The sequence below is a fragment of the Leucopleurus acutus genome, assembly GCF_964270905.1.
Source record: "Leucopleurus acutus genome assembly, chromosome: 5".
NCBI lineage: Eukaryota > Metazoa > Chordata > Mammalia > Artiodactyla > Delphinidae > Leucopleurus > Leucopleurus acutus.
In genome coordinates this window covers 126,932,575-126,956,087 of record NC_139147.1, presented here as the reverse complement: position 1 = coordinate 126,956,087, position 23,513 = coordinate 126,932,575, and the positions used below count along the sequence as shown (strand labels likewise).

Here is a 23,513-nt window from a genome sequence, read left to right as displayed (position 1 = left end):
TAACACTGTACATCTAAAATTTCATTTCTGACTGGATGAATAAAAATGTTGCCTACTAAAAATCCAGTTTAAAATCTCTTTCAACACATTTATAAGAAAATTTCACTGTAAAATTGGAACCAATCTTATTATTAACAGAAATGTCTCATACATCTACTAATATATAGTCTTTGGCTTTCTCCTGCAATGCATCTTTGCTGGCCCCTAGTTCTGATGTTAGTATTTACTGTGCTTTCTGGGCCCACAGTTTGATAATCTTTTTGAGTTATCTAATTCCCAGATCACCTTCTTTCTAAAGTATGGTTGTTCTGTGTTTCTCTTCTGCCCTCAGACAGCACTCAGATAATCAAACACTGGCTGGAAGCAAATTCCAGTTTCATTTGAAAACTCTGAGCTCAAATAATCAAACTTAAAAAAAAAACTTTCAAAAATACACACAAACCTTTTTAGGAGAGTAAAAACACATATGATATATTTACTAAACATTTTTACAGAACATAAGAATCACAGTTACTGTGAACCTTACCTCTTTGCGTTTTTGAAGTAGTAACTCCAACCTTTCGTTGGCTCTCTTCCCAATCATTTTATTTCTCTCAGCTTCATACTGTCTCTGTGTATTATCCTGATGAATACTGAGGTTTAAGGCAACATTCACCAGAGCAGTCATGAGCTTCATGGCTATGAAATAAAGTAAGATTATAGTATTTACCTGTGAATCAGAATTTCATCCATAAGATTACAAATTTATAACAGAAATGGATGATGGAAGGAAACTAGTCAACTTCTATGTTTTACAATCTAGGCATAATTTAAATAAGACGAAAAATTATTTTATAGAAATAAACTCCCCATTTTAGCCTGTGACAATTTTCTCTGCCTCAGTGTCCCTATAAGCTTGGCTCATTAACATTCCCACTTAAAAACAGACTCATCCTGGGAGTTCCCTGGTGGTCCAGTGATTAAGACTTGGTGCTTTCACTTCCGTGGCCCTGGGTTCAATCCCAGGTCGGGGAACTAAGATCCCAAAAGCTGCTCGGTGCGGCCAAAAAAAAAAAAAAAAAAACTCCAAAACACCCAAAATGGACCCATCCTAATTATCAGCAGGAAGGATTTATGTAGTCTCCTCAACAACCCCTTTCCCTCACCTTCAAACATACAGAACCTAAGTAAGAGCATACTAACCAAACCTTTTAGACCTTTCTTCTGACCACCAATTCTGTGTATATAATTGCTTCCTTAATACCTTTACTTAGATGCGTCAAAGTGTCTTATTTGCTTACAATCAGTTCATGACTTTTACTCCCAAAGATGGTCCTTTCCCTGTGTTCCTCACCTCAATGAATGGCATAACCTCTGATCCCTGAAAAATAGACTGAACCTACCAAAGTCATTAAATTCATTAAAAATATATTCTGTGAATTTCTGACCGGTTTCCCCAGTCACAGTGTTAATGTATTTTTAAACACTCACTTGTATTTGTAAATCTAATTAAATATTATCAAACTTCTCTTTCAAGTCCTCTGAGGAACAGGTATGACACAAACCTTAACCTTTTGTCTATTCAAATTTACTTTCATCATTGAGATGATAAGAGTGTAGGGAATTCTGGTAAAGGAATAAAAGTTTGTGATAGCAAAATGATCTCCCTTTTTTTTCATTTAGATTATTTATCTGCAATACGAATGTTCAGTTATTAATGAGTGTTTTGGAAGAACCAATCTAAACATCTGCAAACATACAGACAACTAAAGATGAGCATGCATTTCTTTTAAAGCTTCTAAAATTTCCCTTTAATTACATATATAAACATGTATACATAATAGTGTAACTATATCTATCTATCTACACATACACATACACACACACACACACACACACACACACACACACAATTCGTTATTTGGAAACTCTATCTACATTTTGGTCAAATCCATGTTACTAGCAATGCTACTGCCCTCAAACCAAAATATAAGACAAAAATCCTAAAAACAAAATGTAAGTTAGTGAGTAGTTAGAAATGCATTTAAATGAAAATGTTTCCCTTTTCCTGAGATACGGCATCTAAATATAATAAATTGAAAAATCTTCTTGTGTTTCAAAATATAGGCTAGTGATTTTACAGCATTTTACAAATTGTCAGTAGAATACCTCTGAAGGTTAAAAGTACTCTTAAAATTAATCTGTATAAAAAAGAACAGCTCAAAGGCAGAAGGGATCTGGTGCATTCAAATTGCCCAAGTCAGGGATAACAGATAACAGTTTAACAGAGCTTGTCCTAAGCATACAAAGTCATACCCAAATGCACCTTAATTCAGTTTATACTTCTAGATCTCTAAAATAAAATGACTTGAAGATCAAGGAATTGGAAAGCATTAAAATTAACACCAACTCTGGCTGGAATTCACCAGCAGAAGCTGAAATACAAATTTTCTTGAACTTAATTGTTTTTTGTCTTCAGCTATATATCTCCTTGGGAACCCAGAACCCAAACTCCAGCTGTCATTGTGTAATGACCCTCCTCCCATCCTAGGTATATATAAACAACAAAATATATCAACATACTAAAAAAAAATGCAAAATGATCAATATATTTTCAGAAACATATTAGATATGATACAGCAGTATTTACTGAGATGTTTATGGACCTGTAAAATTTAAACTTCACTGAAATTTTCACTTTACATACTAACATATAAGCAAATAAACAGCTATTGAGGAGAGAGTTCTAACTTAACGATATAGATACAACATGGGGATTGTGATAGGGATTATTGAGTCCACTGAAAAAAGACTCATTCCTGCATAGACTGAGCACTAATTAAGTTTTACTGGTATTATTAACAGAATTTTATAAATTTTATAAATCCAGTAATTCAGCCTGGTTTCTATAATGTGGGCTTTGAAGTGCCTTCTCTTTGTCTACCAAGGAGAATACTTAATTTAGCCTTCATATTTTAACTGTTGGCTACAGAATGGCAAACTTGTTCTACCGCTGTGCTACTAAGAATGTGTTCTGCAAATATGTGTTGACCACAAATGGCTTGTTACCAGTTCATTAAAAGTATAAATTTGGAAGTAAGTTTTTAGAAATTTTTATAACAATCTGACAGAATAATCTTATGTCTACTGAATCTAGTAATAAAATGACACTAAGATAATTAAAAAACTAGTCTTTCACCACAGAGAGTTCAAAAAACACTTATTTAGTGCATCCCCATTCATTTACCAATCCATAAGTACTGAGCATTGTTTTGTGTACTAGAAGCACAAAAGTGAATGAGACAGAGTATCTGCTTCCATGATTTTTATCTTCTAGTGAGGAGAAAATAATATATCAATAGATAATATACAAATGAAAAAATCTATCAGTTAAAGAAAAAAAATATGGTTAAAAAAAGTAAAGTATGGTAAAAAGGACAGAGAGCAAATGGGGTGGCTAGGCCTCTCTGAAGAGCTCATATTTAAGCATGCATGAGGCAATGAGCATGATTATATGACAGAAAGTGTCCCAAGGAGAGGGAATAAAAAGTGCAAAGGTTATGAGGTAAATTGTTATGAGAGGGGACTCATAAAAGAGCAAGGTACTTAGTGTGGCTGAAGCACAGAAACAGGCAGAAGCAGGAGACAAGGTTGAGGAGGAAATCAAAAGGCCAGGTTGTAAGAGTTTTACTAGGATCTAGTTAGGACTCAAGAATTAAATCTAGGGCTTCCCTGGTGGCGCAGTGGTTGGGGGTCCGCCTGCTGATGTGGGGGATACGGGTTTGTGCCCCCGCCCAGGAGGGTCCCACATGCCACGGAGCGGCTGGGCCTGCGAGCCATGGCCGCTAAGTCTGCGCATCCGGAGCCTGTGCTCCACAACGGGAGAGGCCACAACAGTGAGAGGCCTGCGAACCGCCAAAAAAAAAAAAAAAAAAAAATCTAAATGAGATAAGACCCACTGGAAATTTTGGTGTGGGTGAGAAATAGTCTGATTTATACTTTTAAATGCTATGTGAACAGACTAGAGAAGAGTAAAAGTGGAAGAAGGGAGACCAAATAGAAGAACACTGAAAGAGAACTGAACATATTTTGCCAAAAGCTTACAATAATGATTCTCGAGTTTTTGGCCTTGAGCAACTCAGTAAAGCAATGCTAGCTTGGACTGAAGTGGTAGCAGTAGGTGGAGAGAAAGTTAGATCTGAAATATATTTTCAAGGTAGAGCTAAAAGAATATGATAATATAGGAAATGAGAGAAATAGGAAAGGCAAGGGTAATTAGAATGTCTTGTGCTTATTAGTTATCTAAGTGGAGATGGTTAATAGATATACATCATAAAAATATTGGTTTTTAGAGCCATTAAACTGGATAACATATCGATTCAATGGACGACTATTCAGCCACTAGAAAAAAATGAGGCATGATTTATATATGCTGTAAAGTCTGCCAATAAACTTCTTGGTGGAAAAAAAGGCAAGATGCCTGTCACTGTGTATATTATAATATCATTTACGCATGAAGAAGGAATGAATTATTTATTATTATGTGCCAGTCACTCTTCTAAGCTCTTTACACACACTTATTCATTTATACCTCACAACTCTATCAAGTTAAGTACTACAATTATTTCTTTTATACATAAGAGAAAACTGAGGTATAGATTGGCTAAGAGACTTGGCAATTACACAGCCAGTAACTGGCAGAGATAGAATTTGATTACAGCCGTCATGCTCCATAGTCTAAGTTCTTAACCACTACACCATACTCTCACTGAATATGTATGTGCTATCATATTCATAAAATCTTTGGAAAGATATAAAAGAAACAGGCAACTTTGGTTGTATTCGGAGAAGGGAATTTGATGGCTGAGAGCCATGGGTAGAACACTGACATTTCACCATATAACATTTTTAAATCTGGAATTTTAAATCGTATGACAGCATTACTCTCTCACCATCATTTTTTTAAATTAATTAATTTTTTATACAGCAGGTTCTTATTAGTTATCTATTTTATACATATTAGCGTATATATGTCAATCCCAATCTCCCAATTCATCCCACTGACCCCCACTCCTCCCCCTTGGTGTCCATTTGTTTGTTCTCTACATCTGTGTCTCTATTTCTGCCTTGCAAACCGGTTCATCTGTACCATTTTTCTAGATTCCACATATATGTGTTAATATACGATATTTGTTTTGCTCTGACTTACTTCACTCTGTATCACAGTCTCTAGGTCCATCCACGTCTCTACAAATGACCCAATTTCGTTCATTTTTATGGCTGAGTATATTCCATTGTATGTATGTACCACAACTTCTTTATCCATTCATCTGTTGATGGGCATTTAGGTTACTTCCATGACCTGGCTATTGTAAATAGTGCTGCAATGAACATTGGGGTGCATGTGTCTTTTTGAATTATGGTTTTCTCTGGGTATATGCCCAGTAGTGGGATTGCTATAGGTCATATGGTAATTCTTAGTTTTTTAAGGAACCTCCATACTGTTCTCCATAGTGGCTGTATCAATTTACATTCCTCCCAACAGTGCAAGAGGGTTCCCTTTTCGCCACATCCTCTCCAGCATTTGTTGTTTGTAGATTTTCCGATGATGCCCATTCTAACTGGTGTGAAGTGATACCTCATTGTAGTTTTGATGTGCATTTCTCTAATAATCAGTGATGGTGAGCAGCTTTTCATGTGCCTCTTGGCCATGTGTGTGTCTTCTTTGGAGAGATGTCTATTTAGGTCTTCAGCCCATATTTTGATTGGGTTGTTTTTTTTGGCAGTGTTGGGTCTTCCTTGTTGCACGGGGGCTTTCTCTAGTTGTGGCGCATGGGCCTCTTATTGCAGTGGCTTCTCTTGTTGTGGAGCACGGGCTCTAGGCGTGCAGGCTTCAGTGGTTGTGGCACGCAGGCTCAGCAGTTGTGGCTCGCAGGCTCGGTAGTTGTGGCACACGGGCTTAGTTGCTCAAAGGCATGTGGGATCTTCCCGGACCAGGGCTTTAACCTGTGTTCCCTGCATTGGCAGGTGGATTCTTAAACACTGCGCCACCAGGGAAGTCCCAGGTTGTCTGTTTTTTAATACTGAGCTGCATGAGCTGTTTATATATTTTGGAGATTAATCCTTTGTGTGTTGATTCGTTTGCAAATATTTCCTCCCATTCTGATGGCCGTCTTTTCATTTTGTTTATAGTTTCCTTTGCTGTGCAAAGGCTTTCAAGTTTCATTAGGTCTCATTTGTTTATTTTTGTTTTTATTTCCATTACTCTAGGAAGTGGGTCAAAAAAGATCTTGCTGTGATTTCACTACCATTATTTTTTAACAGAAATAATAAAAACATGGAATTGGTTTTCACTTTATTCACTGAGGAGTGAATAAAGATAAAAACGTCTTTAGATTGAGTCTGAGATAATTCAATATTTACAGTTTAGCTTTCTACAGTCCACCAAAACAGTGCTTCAAGAAGGAAGAAGTAGTTATGTCTTTCAAGAAAGATGACACTAAGAAGGTAACTGCTGACCTCAACAAGAGCAAAGGCAGTGAACAGGTAGATAGAAACCTGATTGGAGTGGGTTTAAAGAGAATAAGAAGAGAGTGAGTAGAGACAGTAAATAGAAATAATTCTTTAAGATTTGCTATAAAGAAAAGGAGAAAAATAGGACTGTAATTAAGGAGCATGTGGAAACAAGGGAGGGTGTGATGGTCAGTCTATGTGGCAACTTGGCTAGGCTACGGTATCCAGTTATTTAATCAAGCACTAATCCAGGTGTTACCGTGAAGGTATTTTGTAGATAAGATTAACATCTGTAAGTAAAGGAGACTACCTTCAATAATGTGGTGGCCTCATCCAATCAGCTGAATGCCTTAAGAGCAAAAACCGAGGTTTCCTAGAAAACAATTTCTGCCTCAAGACTGTACAACTCCTGCCTAAGTTTCTAGCCTGCTGGCCCGCCCTACAGATTTTAAAATTGCCAGCTCCCAAATTGTGTGAGCCATTCACTAACATAAATTTTCCTCTCCCCCAATATATATATCTGTGTGTGTGTATGCAAATAAGAAAATAAGTAACTAAGTATATCTCCTGATGGGTCTGTGTTTCTGAAGAGCCCTAACTGATAGAGTGTTTCTAAAAGATAAACGCTGTTATAGCATATTAATATAATGATAAAGGGGATGGGGGAACTGAAGCAGGACAGAGAGAAAAAACACCCTGAAGAGTAAAGTTCTTGAACAGGAATTGGATCCACTGCACAAGGGCAAGGACTAACCTTAGATAGATAGTACTGTAATAAAAGAAAAAGCAGAGTATATGTGTACTGGTACACCTAGATAAGTAGGTTTAATCACTGAAGGATTCTCTTCTGTCTCTATAAAGCTAGCAAGATAATCAGCTAATTGTGAAGAAAAGAGGATAGCAGATGCTACAGGTTTGAGGAGAAGGTGTGAAATAATCTTATAAGAAAGTAGGAATATCCATGGCATAGAATACTGTAATAGAATTGCTAGGCAGCACTAAAGGTCCACTTGAGAGAAAAATGTAAAATGCCCAGCCATTATAACTATGTGTTGTTCTATAGCCACTTTCAGCTCCACTTGTGTAGGTATGGAACAGGTAGTAATATGAGGTTTTCCTAGGGGGTATAATGGAGGGCAAGGATGTTGAGGATCCTTCATGAGAAGGACATGATTAAAATAAATCTGAATAACAGAATCTACGCTAGGAAAGTGGAGGCAGTGAGGACATCAAGAACACTAAAAAACAGAGTATCAAAGAATTTAAAGCCCCAAAAGAAGAAAAACAATGTTGGAGCTGGGAACATATAAAACAAAAACTAGAACAAAAGAGATTATTGGCAAATGGGATGGTTAAAATTAAGATTATGGACACTGGCCCTTTTATTTCCTATTCAACAATTTGCATTTATGTGTTCTTCAACATAAAAATGAAAACTAAAAAGCTGTCTTTATATTTAGTGATACCTACTATACTTTTGAAAACTATTACTATAAACCCTGGAAATATATATGATAATGGGACAAAACTAAATTTTAAAGAGAGGTATGGTTATATTCCCTCTTTTTTTTTTTTTAAATTGAAGTACAGTTGACTTACAATGTTGTGTGAGTTTCTGGTGTATAGCAAAGTGATTCAGTTATACATATATACATATTTTTTTCATAATGGTTTATTACAGGACATTGAATATAGTTCCCTGTGCTATATAGTTCAACACTGTTATCTGTTTTATATATGGTAGTTGGTATCTGCAAATCCCAAACTCTTAATTTATCTCCCCCACCCCCTTTCCCGTTTGGTAACCATAAGTTTGTTTTCTATGTCTGAGTCTATTTCTGTTTTGTAAATAAGTTCATTTGTATCATATTTTAGATTCCACATATAAGTGATATCATATGGCCTTTGTCTTTCTGACTTACTTCACTTAGTATGATAATCTCTAGGTCTACCCATGTTGCTGCAAATGGCATTACTTCATTATTTTTTATGGCTGAGTAGTATTCCATTGCAATTATGTTCCTTCTTTAGTTTTAAAAAACTTATTTAAAAAAACAAAAAGGCTTAAAATAAACTTCCTCTTTCCAAATAATAAACATTTAATCAATCCCTGTCTCTTAAAAACCCAACCAAAATAATGAGAAAACAATTTTCTTCTTCAATAAATCCAGAAAATTACCTGCAACCCCAAACCACAATGTATCAATATACGTATATGGAAAGCAGACGGATGAAGCACGCAAATCAAACCAAATGGTTGAAAAAGCTTGACAACTATATCTAAAGAAATACAAAAAGAAAAACAATTTTGGTGTGTAGAACCCAAAAGCATTAAGGAATTGGAGAAGTACTGGTGTCCACAGAAGATGAAGTGAAATAAGGTCTGGAAATAGGAGCATTATTTCAAAGTTTGTATAGTAAGTAATTAAATCTCCACTCGAACCTAGGCAGTCAGGCAATTCTCCCAACATACACTCATCTTGGAAGTCCAGAAAGTTTATTCCCTGAAGAATATAAACCAGAGATTTGGACTCATCAGACACAGAGGAGGGATACAGGTGAAGTGCAGAGTGCCCTGGGTGCTCCTTCACCCTGTATTAACTCCCAAATGGCGGACAGCAAACAGACTTAAGGAGATTGAAAGATCCTTCTGCAAAGAAGCTAAACTTCCCCAGGGAAAAATAATTATCAATATCAAGAGTTTAGGGTCCACAGTGAAAATGGTATGTGACCACAGGACCACCCTACAGTGATGCTCACCAAAGAGGCCAGAGCCATTGCCCCTCCCTGTCAAACACAACACACACACACACCCATGCCACCCCCAACCCCCACCCTCTCTGGCAATCTGCTCTTTAGTGTCTCATTGTCAGCAATGACTAGAAAGCCAATGAATAGATACTTAAGGAACGTTTCCAACATGAAAGACACTGATAAAAGCAGAGAATTGGAAAAGAGGTCACAGTAGGGTGTAAAAAAAAAAACTTCAGAGTAATAATTAACGTTGTCAAAGAGAGATAAAAGAAAATGTTACATCCATGAAACAATGTTAAAAAAAAAAGACTTGGATAATGCAAAAGAACTCTTAGAATATTTAAAATGATAATGAAAATTAAGCTCAATAAAGCTGAAGTAATACAAGAAAAGTGAACAAAAAGACTAAGGAATGGAAGCTAAAAGAGAAATAACAAGAAACTCAGGATTGATTCAACAGATTAACATCCAAGTAATATGTATTCTATAAAGAGTGCCCAGCATAATGAATGGGAATTATATACACACATTAGGGTATATCACCATGATATTTCAGAAAATCAGGAACAAAAAGAACATAAAGCTTCCAAAGACAAGAAACAGGATCAGAATCAGAACTTTGAAACAGGATTGGTCTTCTCAACAGCAATACTGGAAACAAGAGGAAAAATTCTGAAGAAAATTTTCAGTAAGTTCCACATTGGTTCAATTAAATGTAAGAATAATTTTTCAGGCATGTAAAATCTCAAATATATACTTTTCCAATACTCTTTTTCTCAAGAACCTATCAAAAAACATGCTACCCAAAAAGGAGAGAATAAATTTAAAAAGAAAAAAAGGGCAGGCCAAAGATAGAGGTTTCAACAAAAGACAAAGGATCCAAATAATGGCAGAAAAGTTAAATAACTTAAAGGACATAAAGATTTTAGAAAACAACACAGCCTTATCAAACATAATTGTAAAAAATTAAAAGTACAGAAAATGTACCCCACAAAATTGATTATAACATCCTATTATTTGTTTAAAAATAAAATAAAAAATCCTCACATAAAAGGAAACACCGACATGTCATGACAAAATTAAGAAGTGGTATGATTATGGCTAATTTTTATTTTTGTACTTTTCTCCTTTTCTGAATTCTTTGTAAGTTGTATATGTAATTTTATATGTACAGAAAATGTTTAAACATACAACATGGAAGTATTAATGAAAAATCTACAAGAAATTTTCTCAATTTCTCTATTCTCTTTAGAGCCAAACCAAGCAAGCTCTGTCATTCTATCACAGTTATAATATCAGACACTTACTGAATGACTTGTATATGTGAAACATTTAACATGAATTATTTCATTTAAGCCTCACAACACTCCTATAAAATGGGACTATTAGTAGCAACACTATACAGATGAGGAAAGTGAGGCCCTAAAGTTAAGTAACTTGTCCAAGGTTACCAAGTTGATACATAAAAGATATGATTATAAAATGATTTTAAAAATCATTTCTTTACAAAAACTAGCCCCCAAAAGAAAACTAATTTTCATACCTGATGACAGAAAGTAAAGGCGATAAATCTAAGAAAATGATACTTCTGTAACTAGAAAACGTAAAACATTACTCTAGATACCTATATTTACATTTGAAAGAGTAATTACATTTAAAAAGTTTACTGTATTTTATGTGTACAGTTATATGATATAGTGGCACTCGCAAATTTGGTCTATTATTGGGCATTAATCTCATGAGAACACCAAAAGTCTACTACATACAAATTCTAGAAAGGTGAAAAAAAAGTGTTATATCTAGAGGAGCAACGAGAAACACAAAGGTATTAAAGTTAAAAAAAATGCACTGGTGAAAATACAAAGCAATGAGAAAGTAAAAATTTCTTTAATGAATGAAAGGAAAATATAAAGAAATTAAGGAAGAGAGCTTATTTATACTCTAACAGTCTGCTCTTTGATGATGCCAGATTGACCTAAAATTTTGAGGTTCTAACTATAGCAACCAGAAATATTCAGTCTGGTTAAGAGTTATAAAATACCTACTGAATTTAATAAATAGAATTTGGCATGTGAGAGCCAAAAAGATATGTAAAAATGAAAGTGCATGCTGTTAGTTTTCTTAATAGCAGTTTTTGAAAGATCTGTTTATTTACTTGTTTCTGATTTCCCCATTTGCAATGTCTTCTATTACGAAAATAGTAGGTGTTCAATAAATTCTGAGGAAAAAAAACACGAGTGAAGGGAAACACTGCACACACTACTGGCTCTTACTGTCATTACAGAATAACAGCCGCAGTTTACTCAATGTCAGGCACTAGTTCAAGCTTTCTTAATTTCTTTTAATGAGGTAGCTATCATTATCTTTCCCACTTTGCATATGAAGAAAGTGAGGCCAAAAGGACTTGTCCAAATTACCCAATTAGTAAGAGGCAGAAAGGTATATGTATTCAGACAGCCTGGTCCAGAACCCATTCTATGAACCCTATATTATATGGTTTCAGCAACCAAAAGCCAAAGAAAAGACATCAATTTACTGAGACAAGATTATTTTCAGTCTGTGATGGGAGAACAAAGAAATTTCTTACAGCTTTTCTTTTCTCAGAGTAAAAGTCCAGAGGTGCTGACTTGGTAAAAAAATGTTAATCAACAACAAATCATATGTCAATATAAAATCAACCATATACCAATATAATAATGTTCAACAATGAGATACAAAGAAATGTTTACTTCCGCAAGAATCTGAGAGTGACCTATTATTGTTAACTAGTGGTAAAGACTGGCCTCCCAGCATAATGAGCCACCTGACTGTCATATGATGATCTTAACCACATTTTCTAATTTTTTCAGAATTCATTTTAGAAAAAAATAGAACAGAATCAATCACCATGCTATATTAATAAAATTTTGTAGTCTTAATCCCCCTTTGTTCAAATCAGCATTTTCACTTTAGAAGTGAGAGGTAGCCAGTATCAATCTATTTGTAACATAGAAAATTATGCAGGTGAGAAAACATCAAAAGATAAAAAAGGTAAACCAACATTATTCATCTCGCCATCTAACAAAAATTTGAAGTCACCAACTTCTAACGTATTGGCATACATTTTAAAAACAAATGCCTAAGTATAATATAACTATAAATCTAAAAAATAGATCCTTTGAGATTAGAATTATCTTTATAATACCAAACAACACAGTGGTAAAACAAAGGGAAACCTACTTGTTTTTGAGCTGGAGGAGGAAAATATTTTTTCATGAAGATTCCATGAAATTGGGGAAAGAAAATATGGCCAGCCTCAGATTGTAAATCCACCAAAATAATAACGACAAAATACTACTTATATAAATTAAATCCACAAACTATGTTCTACTCTAATATGTCTGAGATAGCTATTTAGAAAAGCAACAAAGGCACTTAATTCTGAAGATAAATCGGTAATGAAAACTTTATTACAGTGTAAAGCTTCTTTATTAAGCTGAGTCAGACATATAGGAGAGTATGCTTTACAATTCCAATTAAAAGAATAGGAAAAAATAAGGAAAATATAATACAAAATGTAATTGCTAACAGTCTGTTTCAATTTAATGGTAAAAAGAATTCCAAAAAGAAGGGAGAAAGCACAGTTTACTGGGAAAATGAGACTACTTCTACCTGGAGAATAAACAAACCTGAAGAACTACAAAATGATGAAAATTTTAGTAAAAATGTGACAAAAGTATACAATTAAATGCAATGCATAAACACTGACAATTGGGACATATTATTAACTAATAACAAGAAAATGGGATATTTGGAAAATAGATTAAAAGTACTATTGATAAAACCACTCTGATGATTTATGAAGCTCTAAAACTTATCTTGTCTGTACCCTACAAAACAACTAACCTGATTGTCTCTCTTCTCAGCTAAGATATAAGCAATGTCAAGGAGCATTTTATTCCAAAGCCGATAATCATATCTGGCCATAACTGCCTTGTAACTGTCCATGCACATAGTCTTTGAAGCAGAGGATTAAATGTTCCTGCCCATTTTATCTAGTCCCCAAGACTCCTCCTGCAAAGTGAATAAAAATGATTATCTTTTAATCTACCCCTTATACACATATCATAAAAGAAAAAAAGGGAGGGGGTACCAGAGAAGAGAGCAAAGATGAAAAGAAAATAATCCTTGAAAAGATGGATAATTATTATCCAGCCTGGAATTAAGTTCTCAGCAAGATCTCTGTGCTTTGTTGTTGGGTAGGTGACTGATGTCTCACTTTTTATGAAACTGAGCTTTGGAAGACATGATCATTAATGTACACAGAGAAATTACAGTAATATTTTGAAATAAATTTGAGAATAGGTTAGCTTTTAAAAAATAAGTATAAACATAACATTGATCTCCTATTTTTCTTGATTTCTGATTTTGAAAAGTAATTAACAAATACAAATAGGCTAGATGATATAAAAAAAAGCTGAGGAGAAAACCAAATGGCATTTATCAGGCAGTTTTAAAAGCTATCATGATCACAGGTAAATTGTGAGAAAAGAAAGACAGAAAGGCACTGGAAGGAGGAGGGAGCAACTCAACTCAAAAGAAATAGGAGGAAAGCCATAATTAAAATATGTATAAGCACACATAAAATTAGCAATGTATAGATTACCAAAGGGATAAATATACGAAAAACAAAAAAATAATAAAAGTCACTGAAAATGGGCCAATGGAAAGAAGAGCTGAAATGGACCATCATTAAGTCAGTAAAATACAGTACTATTTCATTTACATGGCAGTGAAGGACAAATGCAAATGAATTAAACTGCATTTTTCAGGAAACTGAAATGTTTTAAAACTCAAAATATTCTGTATATTTCTATAATATACTATTCCTTCTCTTGTGTTCATAAATAGAGTATGTGGCATATATTTAGTCTTTTATATAAAATGCACACAGGTTTCTGGACTAAACAGAGGTAGCTGGCCGCTACAGAGGAGCCCCAGATTGCTCTGTATCTTGATATCTGTAAGCAAATTTTTTTTGTCTTTTTTGTTATAAATTATCGTTTCACAATTCTGTCAGCAGGACAGAATCTAACACTTGTCCTCCAATCTAACACTTGCTTCTCTTTCTCTCTTGGCATTGGGAAACTAGATAATAACTCTTAATGGCAGTAATTTTGGCTATTCAGAAGTAACTTCTATCTTATGTTTAAGTTTTGTTTATTTCAAATCACTGCATTTACTAAGCATATGAAAACCAGCTAAACAAGAATTACTGTACGTAGATAAAAGAAAGATGAAAAGTAAACAGAAAATATAAAGAAAAGAAAAAAGCAAACATAAAGGGCAGAAGATTCTAAAAGTGATGAAATTAGAAAGAAAAACTGTATAGCATCAGATAACTTTTAAGTAATAAATAGTATATTTACAGTACCTTTTCAAAAAGTTACAACTGGGTACAAGATCTCTTTTTATTCCTAATAATGAGGAAGAGGATACTCTCAAAACACAGAATAAAATATGTTTGATGTTTGTTCTATACAGAAAATTTTTTCAACAATAAATTGTGTGATTTTACCTTTTTAAAAAAGATAAAATTAAGTAAAAGATCTTCCTCTTTTCCCAGTGAGAAAAAGGACACCCTCAAAAGAATAACTGTGTGTCATGTTTGCTCCATATAGAACTGCAACTAAGGGAATAACGGACACTAATAATATGTATTAACCACATTAAGGAAGGAAAAAGGAGTGGAAAAAAATATGGATGACTCTATATAAAATTATCACATTGGCTTTAGGCAACAGGTTAAACCAGAAAATGATAAAATTTTAAATCCAGGGTTTGCAATGTGTAGTCCCCAAAGTATCAGTGTCAGCAACAGCTAGAAACCTGTTAAACTCGGGGGCAAGGCCACACAATCTGTTTCAGTAAGGCCTGGAGGTGATTCTGATGCATGCTAAAGTTTAAGAATCAATGCATTCAATAAATTAGCTAAATGAGAAATTTAAATTCAAGATGAAATGCAATTAATTAAATTAAATCTCATTTTTTGTCATGGTAATGTGCAAGATGAATATAGCCAGAGTTATTGCTATTAAAAAGGATGTAATTTGGGAGTATTTAAATATATGTGTATGTACATACACACACATTCTCTCTCTCTGTATTACAGGAGAAAAAGAACAATCATTTAGTCATTTTAGGTAAGCACAGTTAAAATCGTTGAAGAATTGAGAACGATGGCTAAATTAACAAAATTACCTTGTTACGGAAAAACAAGGGGAAAAAGAACATACTTGACTCAGAATTTGTCTAGATAATTCTAAAATAAAAGCAAAAGTGAAAATTATAATGTCAGTTCTTCAGGACTCAGCCTACCTACCTGAACTGATTTTAGAGACATTATATTTAGGTTATTACAGCACTAGGAATAGAAAAAATGCCAGCTAGGTCACACTTACCTATTACAATTGTATAGAATTGTTTAAAAATACATATATATAAATAAAATTTACACATTTATGTATAATAACAATGAACTATGAAGCAATGTAATTAAGTAGAAAAACTACTATGAATTTGGAATTTCAACTATTATTTGGGTTTACCAAAGAACATGGCCTGGTGGACTCTTAAAATTTATTTGGTTATAAAATAAAAATGCAGGAAAATACATGTTCAGAAAGAGATTTGGTAACACTCGCCAGAAAATTTCAATTTTCATTCTCAAGACTATCAAATGCCAGTTATCAAAATAGGCACACATTTTACTTAGAGAATACAAACCATTCATGTGAATTTTGGAGAAAAACTATTTTTCAAGAGCAAAGTAATGAATTTAATATTTAATCTAAATAAAACTTAACTAGAATAGAACATATTTAACAAAACTAAATTGAAAAGGAAATAAAATGTTGGTTACTTACCAGCAAGGGTACTTGTATGTCTAAAAGCTCTGACCTGGGAGTCTGACAAACCAGTCAAAAGGGAGATTACTGTGTCCATCATATACTCATCATAAATTATGCTATACTGACATTGTCGAATCAGGACTCCAATAAATTCACAAAAGTTTGAACGAAATTTTTTCCACTGAGGTCCAGGCATGGTAAGGGGGTAATCACCACTGTCCTAAAAGGGATAAAAAAAGAACATATTAAATATGACATCAAGTTTGATCAGTATTTTTTCCTCCTACTGGAAAAGGAACATTTTTCTCAAAGTAGATATGGACAGAAATCAAGGGGCACAAGATGGCTTTCTCTTTTTTTGCTTGTTTTGATCTTCAACATCTAAATTGTTAATGTGCTCAAAATTATTATTTACAACCAGTATTTAATCCATTATTCTAAGCCATTCATTCAAAATAATAGTTCCAGTTTTGCTGTACTTGGGTCCTAGTTGAGATAATTTAAAGTAGGAAATTAAAAAAGAATTGAAGTTTAGACTAGAAAGGATATTTGCTACTGAATTCAGATCAAACTAATGGTGATACCTGTGAAATATAGCATCTTTCAATTATTTTAAATAGACACTTTAAAGAATTGACAGTTTCAAGAGTATAAGCACTTCATTAAGAAGTCCAAAACCAACTTTTCACATCTGAAACTGCAAACCTGTTTTTTCCAATTTTACTATGAACTTTCAATTAACTCTATTTTATGGAGTGAATTTATTAACTTTTCAACGAAAAATATCTAGCATGGGCTCTTGGTATCAAGAGATTGTGTTATCTTGTTTAAAATACGAAACTGACAGTTGAACCCAGCAGAGGTTTCCCACTCTAGCCTAAAACATTTTGGTGGAGGAATGGAAATTCACAAGGCAGAGAGTGCGAAATTCTGTGAACATAGTTACCTGTATACTCTCAATTTGTGGCTATTTGTCTTTTCTAGGCCAAACTGCTGTTAGGAAAATTGGTTATAAATGAGGTCTTGAGCTCTGTTGGTGTCCCAGGAAAGAGAACTAGTGTGACACTTAGAACAGCAAGAAATCCCAAGAGCAAGAAACAGAAAGCAGAGATAGGGAAGAGCTTGGCAGTCAGTCAAATATCCCCAAAGAAAGTTAATTTTGGCACTACATGAGTATTATGTGGGTTACTAAGCTCTATAGGACATCAAAAAGGAACTGAAGGGGCTAGCTGAATCCTCCCTGCTCTTTAGACTGGGGGTGTGGGAGCACAGACTGGAGAGGGTAGCAGGATGGAGAGGGGAGATGCTTCTCAAAGGTATCTCTGAAGGCTGCCTGCTGCGTCCATTTCACAAAAGCCCACCAGGGTAGAGCCTCTTTTGCTTTGTACCAACTGTGAGATTCAGCCATTTAGTGCTCACAACCAGATCTGGGCCCCAAGGAAAGTACAAAGAAAAGAATCTATCTAAACAGCCCCAAAAGCAAGAGGAAAGGAAGCCAGAAAAATCATCATTTAGGAAAACCTAAATAAAACATAAGTATACTTCAAAGATTCAAATGCAGCATAAAACAAAACAAAACTCTAGGGAACTGAAAAACACACTTTTTTTGAGGTATAATTCACATATAACATTAGTTCCAGGTATAAAATATAATGATTCAATATTTGTATATATTACAAAATAATCACAATAAGTGTAGTTGACATCTGTCACCATAAACAGTTACAAATTATTTTGCTTTTCTTGTGATGAGAACTATTAAGATCTACACTCTTAGCAATTTTTCAATATGCAATACAGTATTAATAACTATAGTCACCATACTTTACATCCCCAGGACTTATTTATATTACAACTGGAAGTTTGTACCTTAGGTCCCACTTCACCCATTTTGCCCATTCCCCCCAAACCCTGGCAACTACTCTGTTCTCTGTATCTATGAGCTCGCTCAGAGTTCTTTTGTGTTGTTTTGTTGTTGTTGTTATTTTCATTTCACATATAAGTGAGATCATATGGTATTTGTCTTTCTCTGACTTATTTCACTTAGTGTAATGTCCTCAAGGTCCGTCCATGTTGTCACAAATGGCAAGATTTCCTCTTTTTAACAACTGAATACTATTCCTCTGAGTGTGTGTGTGTGTGTGTGTGTGTGTGCACGCACGCGTACATACCACATTTTCTTCACCCATTCATCCATTGATGGACACTTAGGTTATTTCCATGTTTGGCTATTGTAAATAATGCTGCCATTAACATGAGGATGCATATACCTAAAATACTTTATTTCTTAAAAAATTCAGTTGATGAACTGAAGGAAAGGATGGTTACTGATAGGAGATACATTAGTAGCCTAGAAAATAATGTGCAAGACATATCAGAGAAAAAAAACATGTAAATGCTAGATGAGGCCTGTGGAAAAAACCTTTTAAAATGGACAAAGTAGGTTAGTATTACCTTTTAAACCTTCTGTCCTTTCCTTTTTCATTGATTTGGAACTCATATGTGGTGCTGATGGTCAACAGCCATTTTGCAACCATGAGGGGACAGTATGAAGATAAAGAATGGTACAGAGAAAGATGGAAAAAATGTAGGTCTTTGCTCTGTTGAGGTGTAGTATCAATACCAACCATGTTCTCTCTACTCCCAAATTTATTTTGTGTGAGACAAACTCCTGTGAATTAAAGCCACTGTTGGTCAGATTTTCTGTTACTCACAAACAAATCCATTCCTGTTATAGTAGAATTACAAGCAGTGGGAAAAGATGAATTATTCAGTAAATGACTTTGGTACAGTACAACTGGCTTTTCATTAGAAAAAAATCAGATATGTATTGCACCATACACTAAAATAAATTCCTAATGAAATCAAAACACTTAAAAATACTCAACCAAAAAAAGAAATAGCAGAAAACATGGAAGAATCTTTAACCGTGGTCATTTTTAAGTCTTTTGTCATTTACAGACAGTTCTGGGTATACTCTGATGCATTTGCAAAAATGTTCCTATACAAGGGTTTCATCTTCAAGGAATTCATGGAAAAGACTCTGACAAGTACAGGTTTCTGGTAACTGACTATACTGCTGAACTGAATGAATAAGTATTTTCAGAACTCTAATGGAAAACTGATGAATTCATTAAAGTGCTAACAAAAGATCAAGATGAAAAAAATATTAATTACATGGGACTGAGTGAGCTGATGAGTATGATTATAATTTTTGTGACTTTCTCTTTAAATAAAAAATCCCACAAGGACACAGAGGCAAAAAATATACAAATCAATTTTCACTGCAAAGTAAAGGAGCTGTTACAGTGACGGATTACTGGACTGAATGTCAATATTATGACATAGTATGAGTGTTTCATGTTGGTAATTGCAATCATTGTTGCTTTCATTGTGGTCATCCATTTACAATGCTTGGTGTCAGTTTATCTCTCTCAGTGTGTGTGTGTGTGTGTGTGTGTGTGTGTGTGTGTGTGTGTGTGTGTGTGTGTGTGTGTGTGAAAAAAGAAAACATGGAAGAGAGTCCCTCCCATCAAGCCTCTTAGATAGCCTCATCCACCAGCGGGCAGACAGCAGAAGCAAGAAGAACTACAATCATGCAGCCTGTGGAACAAAAACAACATTCATAGAGAGATAGACCAGATGAAAAGGCAGAGGGCTATGTACCAGATAAAGGAACAAGATAAAACCCCATAAAAACAACTAAATAAAATTGAGATAGACAACCTTCCAGAAAAAGAATTCAGAATAATGATAGTGAAGATGATCCAGGACCTCAGAAAAAGAATGGAGGCAAAGATCGAATGGAGGCAAAGATCGAGAGGATGCAAGAAATGTTTAACAAAGACCTAGAAGAATTAAAGAACAAACAAACAGAGATGAACAATACAATAACTGAAATGAAAACTACACTAGAAGGAATCAATAGCAGAATAACTGAGGCAGAAGAACGGATAAGTGACCTGGAAGACAGAATGGTGGAATTCACTGCCACAGAACAGAATAAAGAAAAAAGAATGAAAAGAAATGAAGACAGCCTAAGAGACCTCTGGGACGACATTAAACGCAACAACATTCGCATTATAGAGGTCCCAGAAGGAGAAGAGAGAGAGAAAGGACCCGAGAAAATATCTGAAGAGATTATAGTCGAAAATTTCCCTAACATGGAAAAGAAAATAACCACCCAAGTCAAGAAGCACAGTGAGTCCCATATAGGATAAACCCAAGAAGAAACATGCCGAGACACATAGTAATCAAACTGGCAAAAATTAAAGACAAGGAAAAATTACTGAAAGCAGCAAGGGAAAAACGACAAATAACATACAAGGGAACTCCCATAAGGTTAACAGCTGATTTCTCAGCAGAAAATGTACAAGCCAGAAGGGAGTGGCATGATATACTTAAAGTGATGAAAGGGAAGAACCTACAACCAAGATTACTCTACCCGGCAAGGATCTCATTCAGATTCAATGGAGAAATCAAAAGCTTTACAGACAAGCAAGAGCTAAGAGAATTCAGCACCACCAAACCAGCTCTACAACAAATGCTAAAGGAACTTCTCTAACTGGGAAACACAAGAGAAGAAAAGGACCTACAAAAACAAACGCAAAACAATTAAGAAAATGGTCATAGGAACATACATATCGATAATTACCTTAAAAGTGAATGGATTAAATGCTCCAACCAAAAGACACAGGCTTGCTGAATGGATACAAAAACAAGACCCATATATATGCTGTCTACAAGAGACCCACTTCAGACCTAGGGATACATACAGACTGAAAGTGAGGGGATGGAAAAAGATATTCCATGCAAATGGAAATCAAAAGAAAGCTGGAGTAGCTATACTCATATCAGATAAAATACTTTAAAATAAAGAATGGTACAAGAGACAAGGAAAGACACTACATAATGATCAAGGGATCAATCCAAGAAGATACAACAATTATAAATATATATGCACCCAACAGAGGAGCACCTCAATACATAAGGCAACTGCTAACAGGTATAAAAGAGGAAATTGACAGTAACAGAATAATAGTGGAGGACTTAACATCTCACTTACACCAACGGACAGATCATCCAAAATGAAATTAAATAAGGAAACAGAAGCTTTAAATGACACAACAGACCAGATAGATTTAATTGATATTTATAGGACATTCCATCCAAACACAGCAGATTACACTTTCTTCTCAAGTGTGCACGGAACATTCTCCAGGACAGATCACAACTTGGGTCACAAATCAAGCCTCAGTAAATTTAAGAAAACTGAAATCATATCATGCCATCTTTTCTGACCACAACGCTATGAGATTAGAAATGAATTACAGGGAAAAAACGTAAAAAAGACAAAAACATGGAGAATAAACAATACGTTACTAAATAACCAAGAGATCACTGAAGAAATCAAAGAGGAAATCAAAAAATACCTAGAGACAAATGACAATGAAAACACGACCATTCAAAACCTATGGGATGCAGCAAAAGCAGTTCTAAGAGGTAAGTTTATAGCTATACAAGCCTAGCTAAAGAAAACAAGAAAAATCTCACAAAAAACAATCTAACCTTACATCTAAAGAAACTAGAGAAAGAAGAAAAAACAAAACCCAAAGTTATCAGAAGGGAAGAAATCATAAAGATCAGAGCAGAAATAAATGAAATAAAAACAAAGAAAACGATAGCAATGATCAATAAAACTAAAAGCTGGTTCTTTGAGAAGATAAACAAAATTGATAAACCACTACCACAGTCATCAAGAAAAAGAGGAAGAGGACTCAAATCAATAAAATTAAAAATGAAAAAGGAGAAGTTACAACAGACACCGCAGAAATATGAAGCATCCTAAGAGACTACTACAAGCAACTCTATGCCAATAAAATGGACCACCTGGAAGAAATGAACAAATCTTAGAAAAGTATAATCTTCTAAGACCGAACCAGGAAGAAAGAGAAAACATGAACATACCCATCAGAGTAATGAAATTTAAACTGTGATTAAAAATCTTCCAACAAACAAAAGTCCAGGACCAGATGACTTCACAGGTGACTTCTATCAAACACTTAGAGAAGCGCTAACACCCATCCTTCTCAAACTCTTCCAAAAAACTTGCAGAGGACGGAACACTTCCAAACTCATTCTATGAGGCCACCATCACCCCGATACCAAAACCAGACAAAGATACTACAAAAAAAGAAAATTACAGACCAATATCTCTGATGAATATAGATGCAAAAATCCTCAACAAAATACTAGCAAACAGAATCCAACAATACATTAAAAGGATCATACACCATGATCAAGTGCGATTTATCCCAGGGATGCAAGGGTTCCTCAATATACGCAAATCAATCAACGTGATACATCATATTGACAAACTGAAGAATAAAAACCATATGATCATCTCAATAAATGCAGAAAAAGTTTTTGACAAAATTCAACACCCATTTATGATAAAAACTCTCCAGAAAGTGGGCACAGAGGGAACCTACCTCAACATAATAAAGGCCATATACGACAAACCCACAGCAAACATCATTCTCAATGGTGAAAAACTGAAAGCATTTCCTCTAAGATCAGGAATGAGACAAGGATGTCCACTCTCACCACTATTATTCAACATAGTTTTGGATGTCCTAGCCACAGCAATCAGAGAAGAAAAAGAAATAAAAGGAATACAAATTGCAAAGAAGAAGTAAAACTGTCACTGTTTGCAGATGACATGATACTATAAATAGAGAATCCTAAAAATGCCACCAGATAACTATTAGAGCTAATCAATGAATTTGGTAAAGTTGTAGGATACAAAATTAATGCACAGAAATCTCTTGCATTCCTATACACTTATGATGAAAAATCTGAAAAAGAAATTATGGAAACACTCCCATTTACCACTGCAACAAAAAGACCTACCTAAGGAGACAAAAGACCTGTATGCAGAAAACTATAAGACACTGATGAAAAAATTAAAGATGATGCCAACAGATATACTCTCTCCATAATCCATGTTCTTGGATTGGAAGAATCAATATTGTGAAAATGACTATACTACTGAAAGCAATATACAGATTCAATACAATCCCTATCAAATTACCAATGGTATTTTTTATGGAACTAGATCAAATCATTTTAAAATTTGTATGGAGACACAAAAGACCCCAAATAGCCAAAGCAGTTCAGAAGGAAAAAAACGGAGCTGGAGGAATCAGACTTCCTGACTTCAGACTATACTACAAAACTACAGTAATCAAGACAATATGGTACTGGCACAAAAACAGAAACATAGATCAATGGAACAACACAGAAAGCCCAGAGATAAACCCACGCACCTATGGTCAACTAATCTATGACAAAGGAGGCAAGCATATACAACGGAGA

At 34.5% G+C, this 23,513-nt stretch overlaps 1 protein-coding gene across 2 annotated transcripts in view; it reads right to left on the bottom strand.

Annotated features, from left to right (window-relative positions):
• Positions 1-23,513, bottom strand: part of STAG1 (STAG1 cohesin complex component) — a gene marked incomplete at its 3' end in the record, with an annotated part of 425,107 nt that overhangs the window by 149,308 nt on the left and 252,286 nt on the right. For both annotated transcript variants that reach the window (XM_082840023.1, XM_082840022.1), the window contains exons 7-8: positions 16,152-16,356; positions 527-678 (exon numbers count right to left, since the gene is read on the bottom strand). In XM_082840023.1, the coding sequence (XP_082696149.1) occupies positions 527-678; positions 16,152-16,356 (357 nt within the window). The remainder of the gene's footprint in view (positions 1-526; positions 679-16,151; positions 16,357-23,513) is intronic.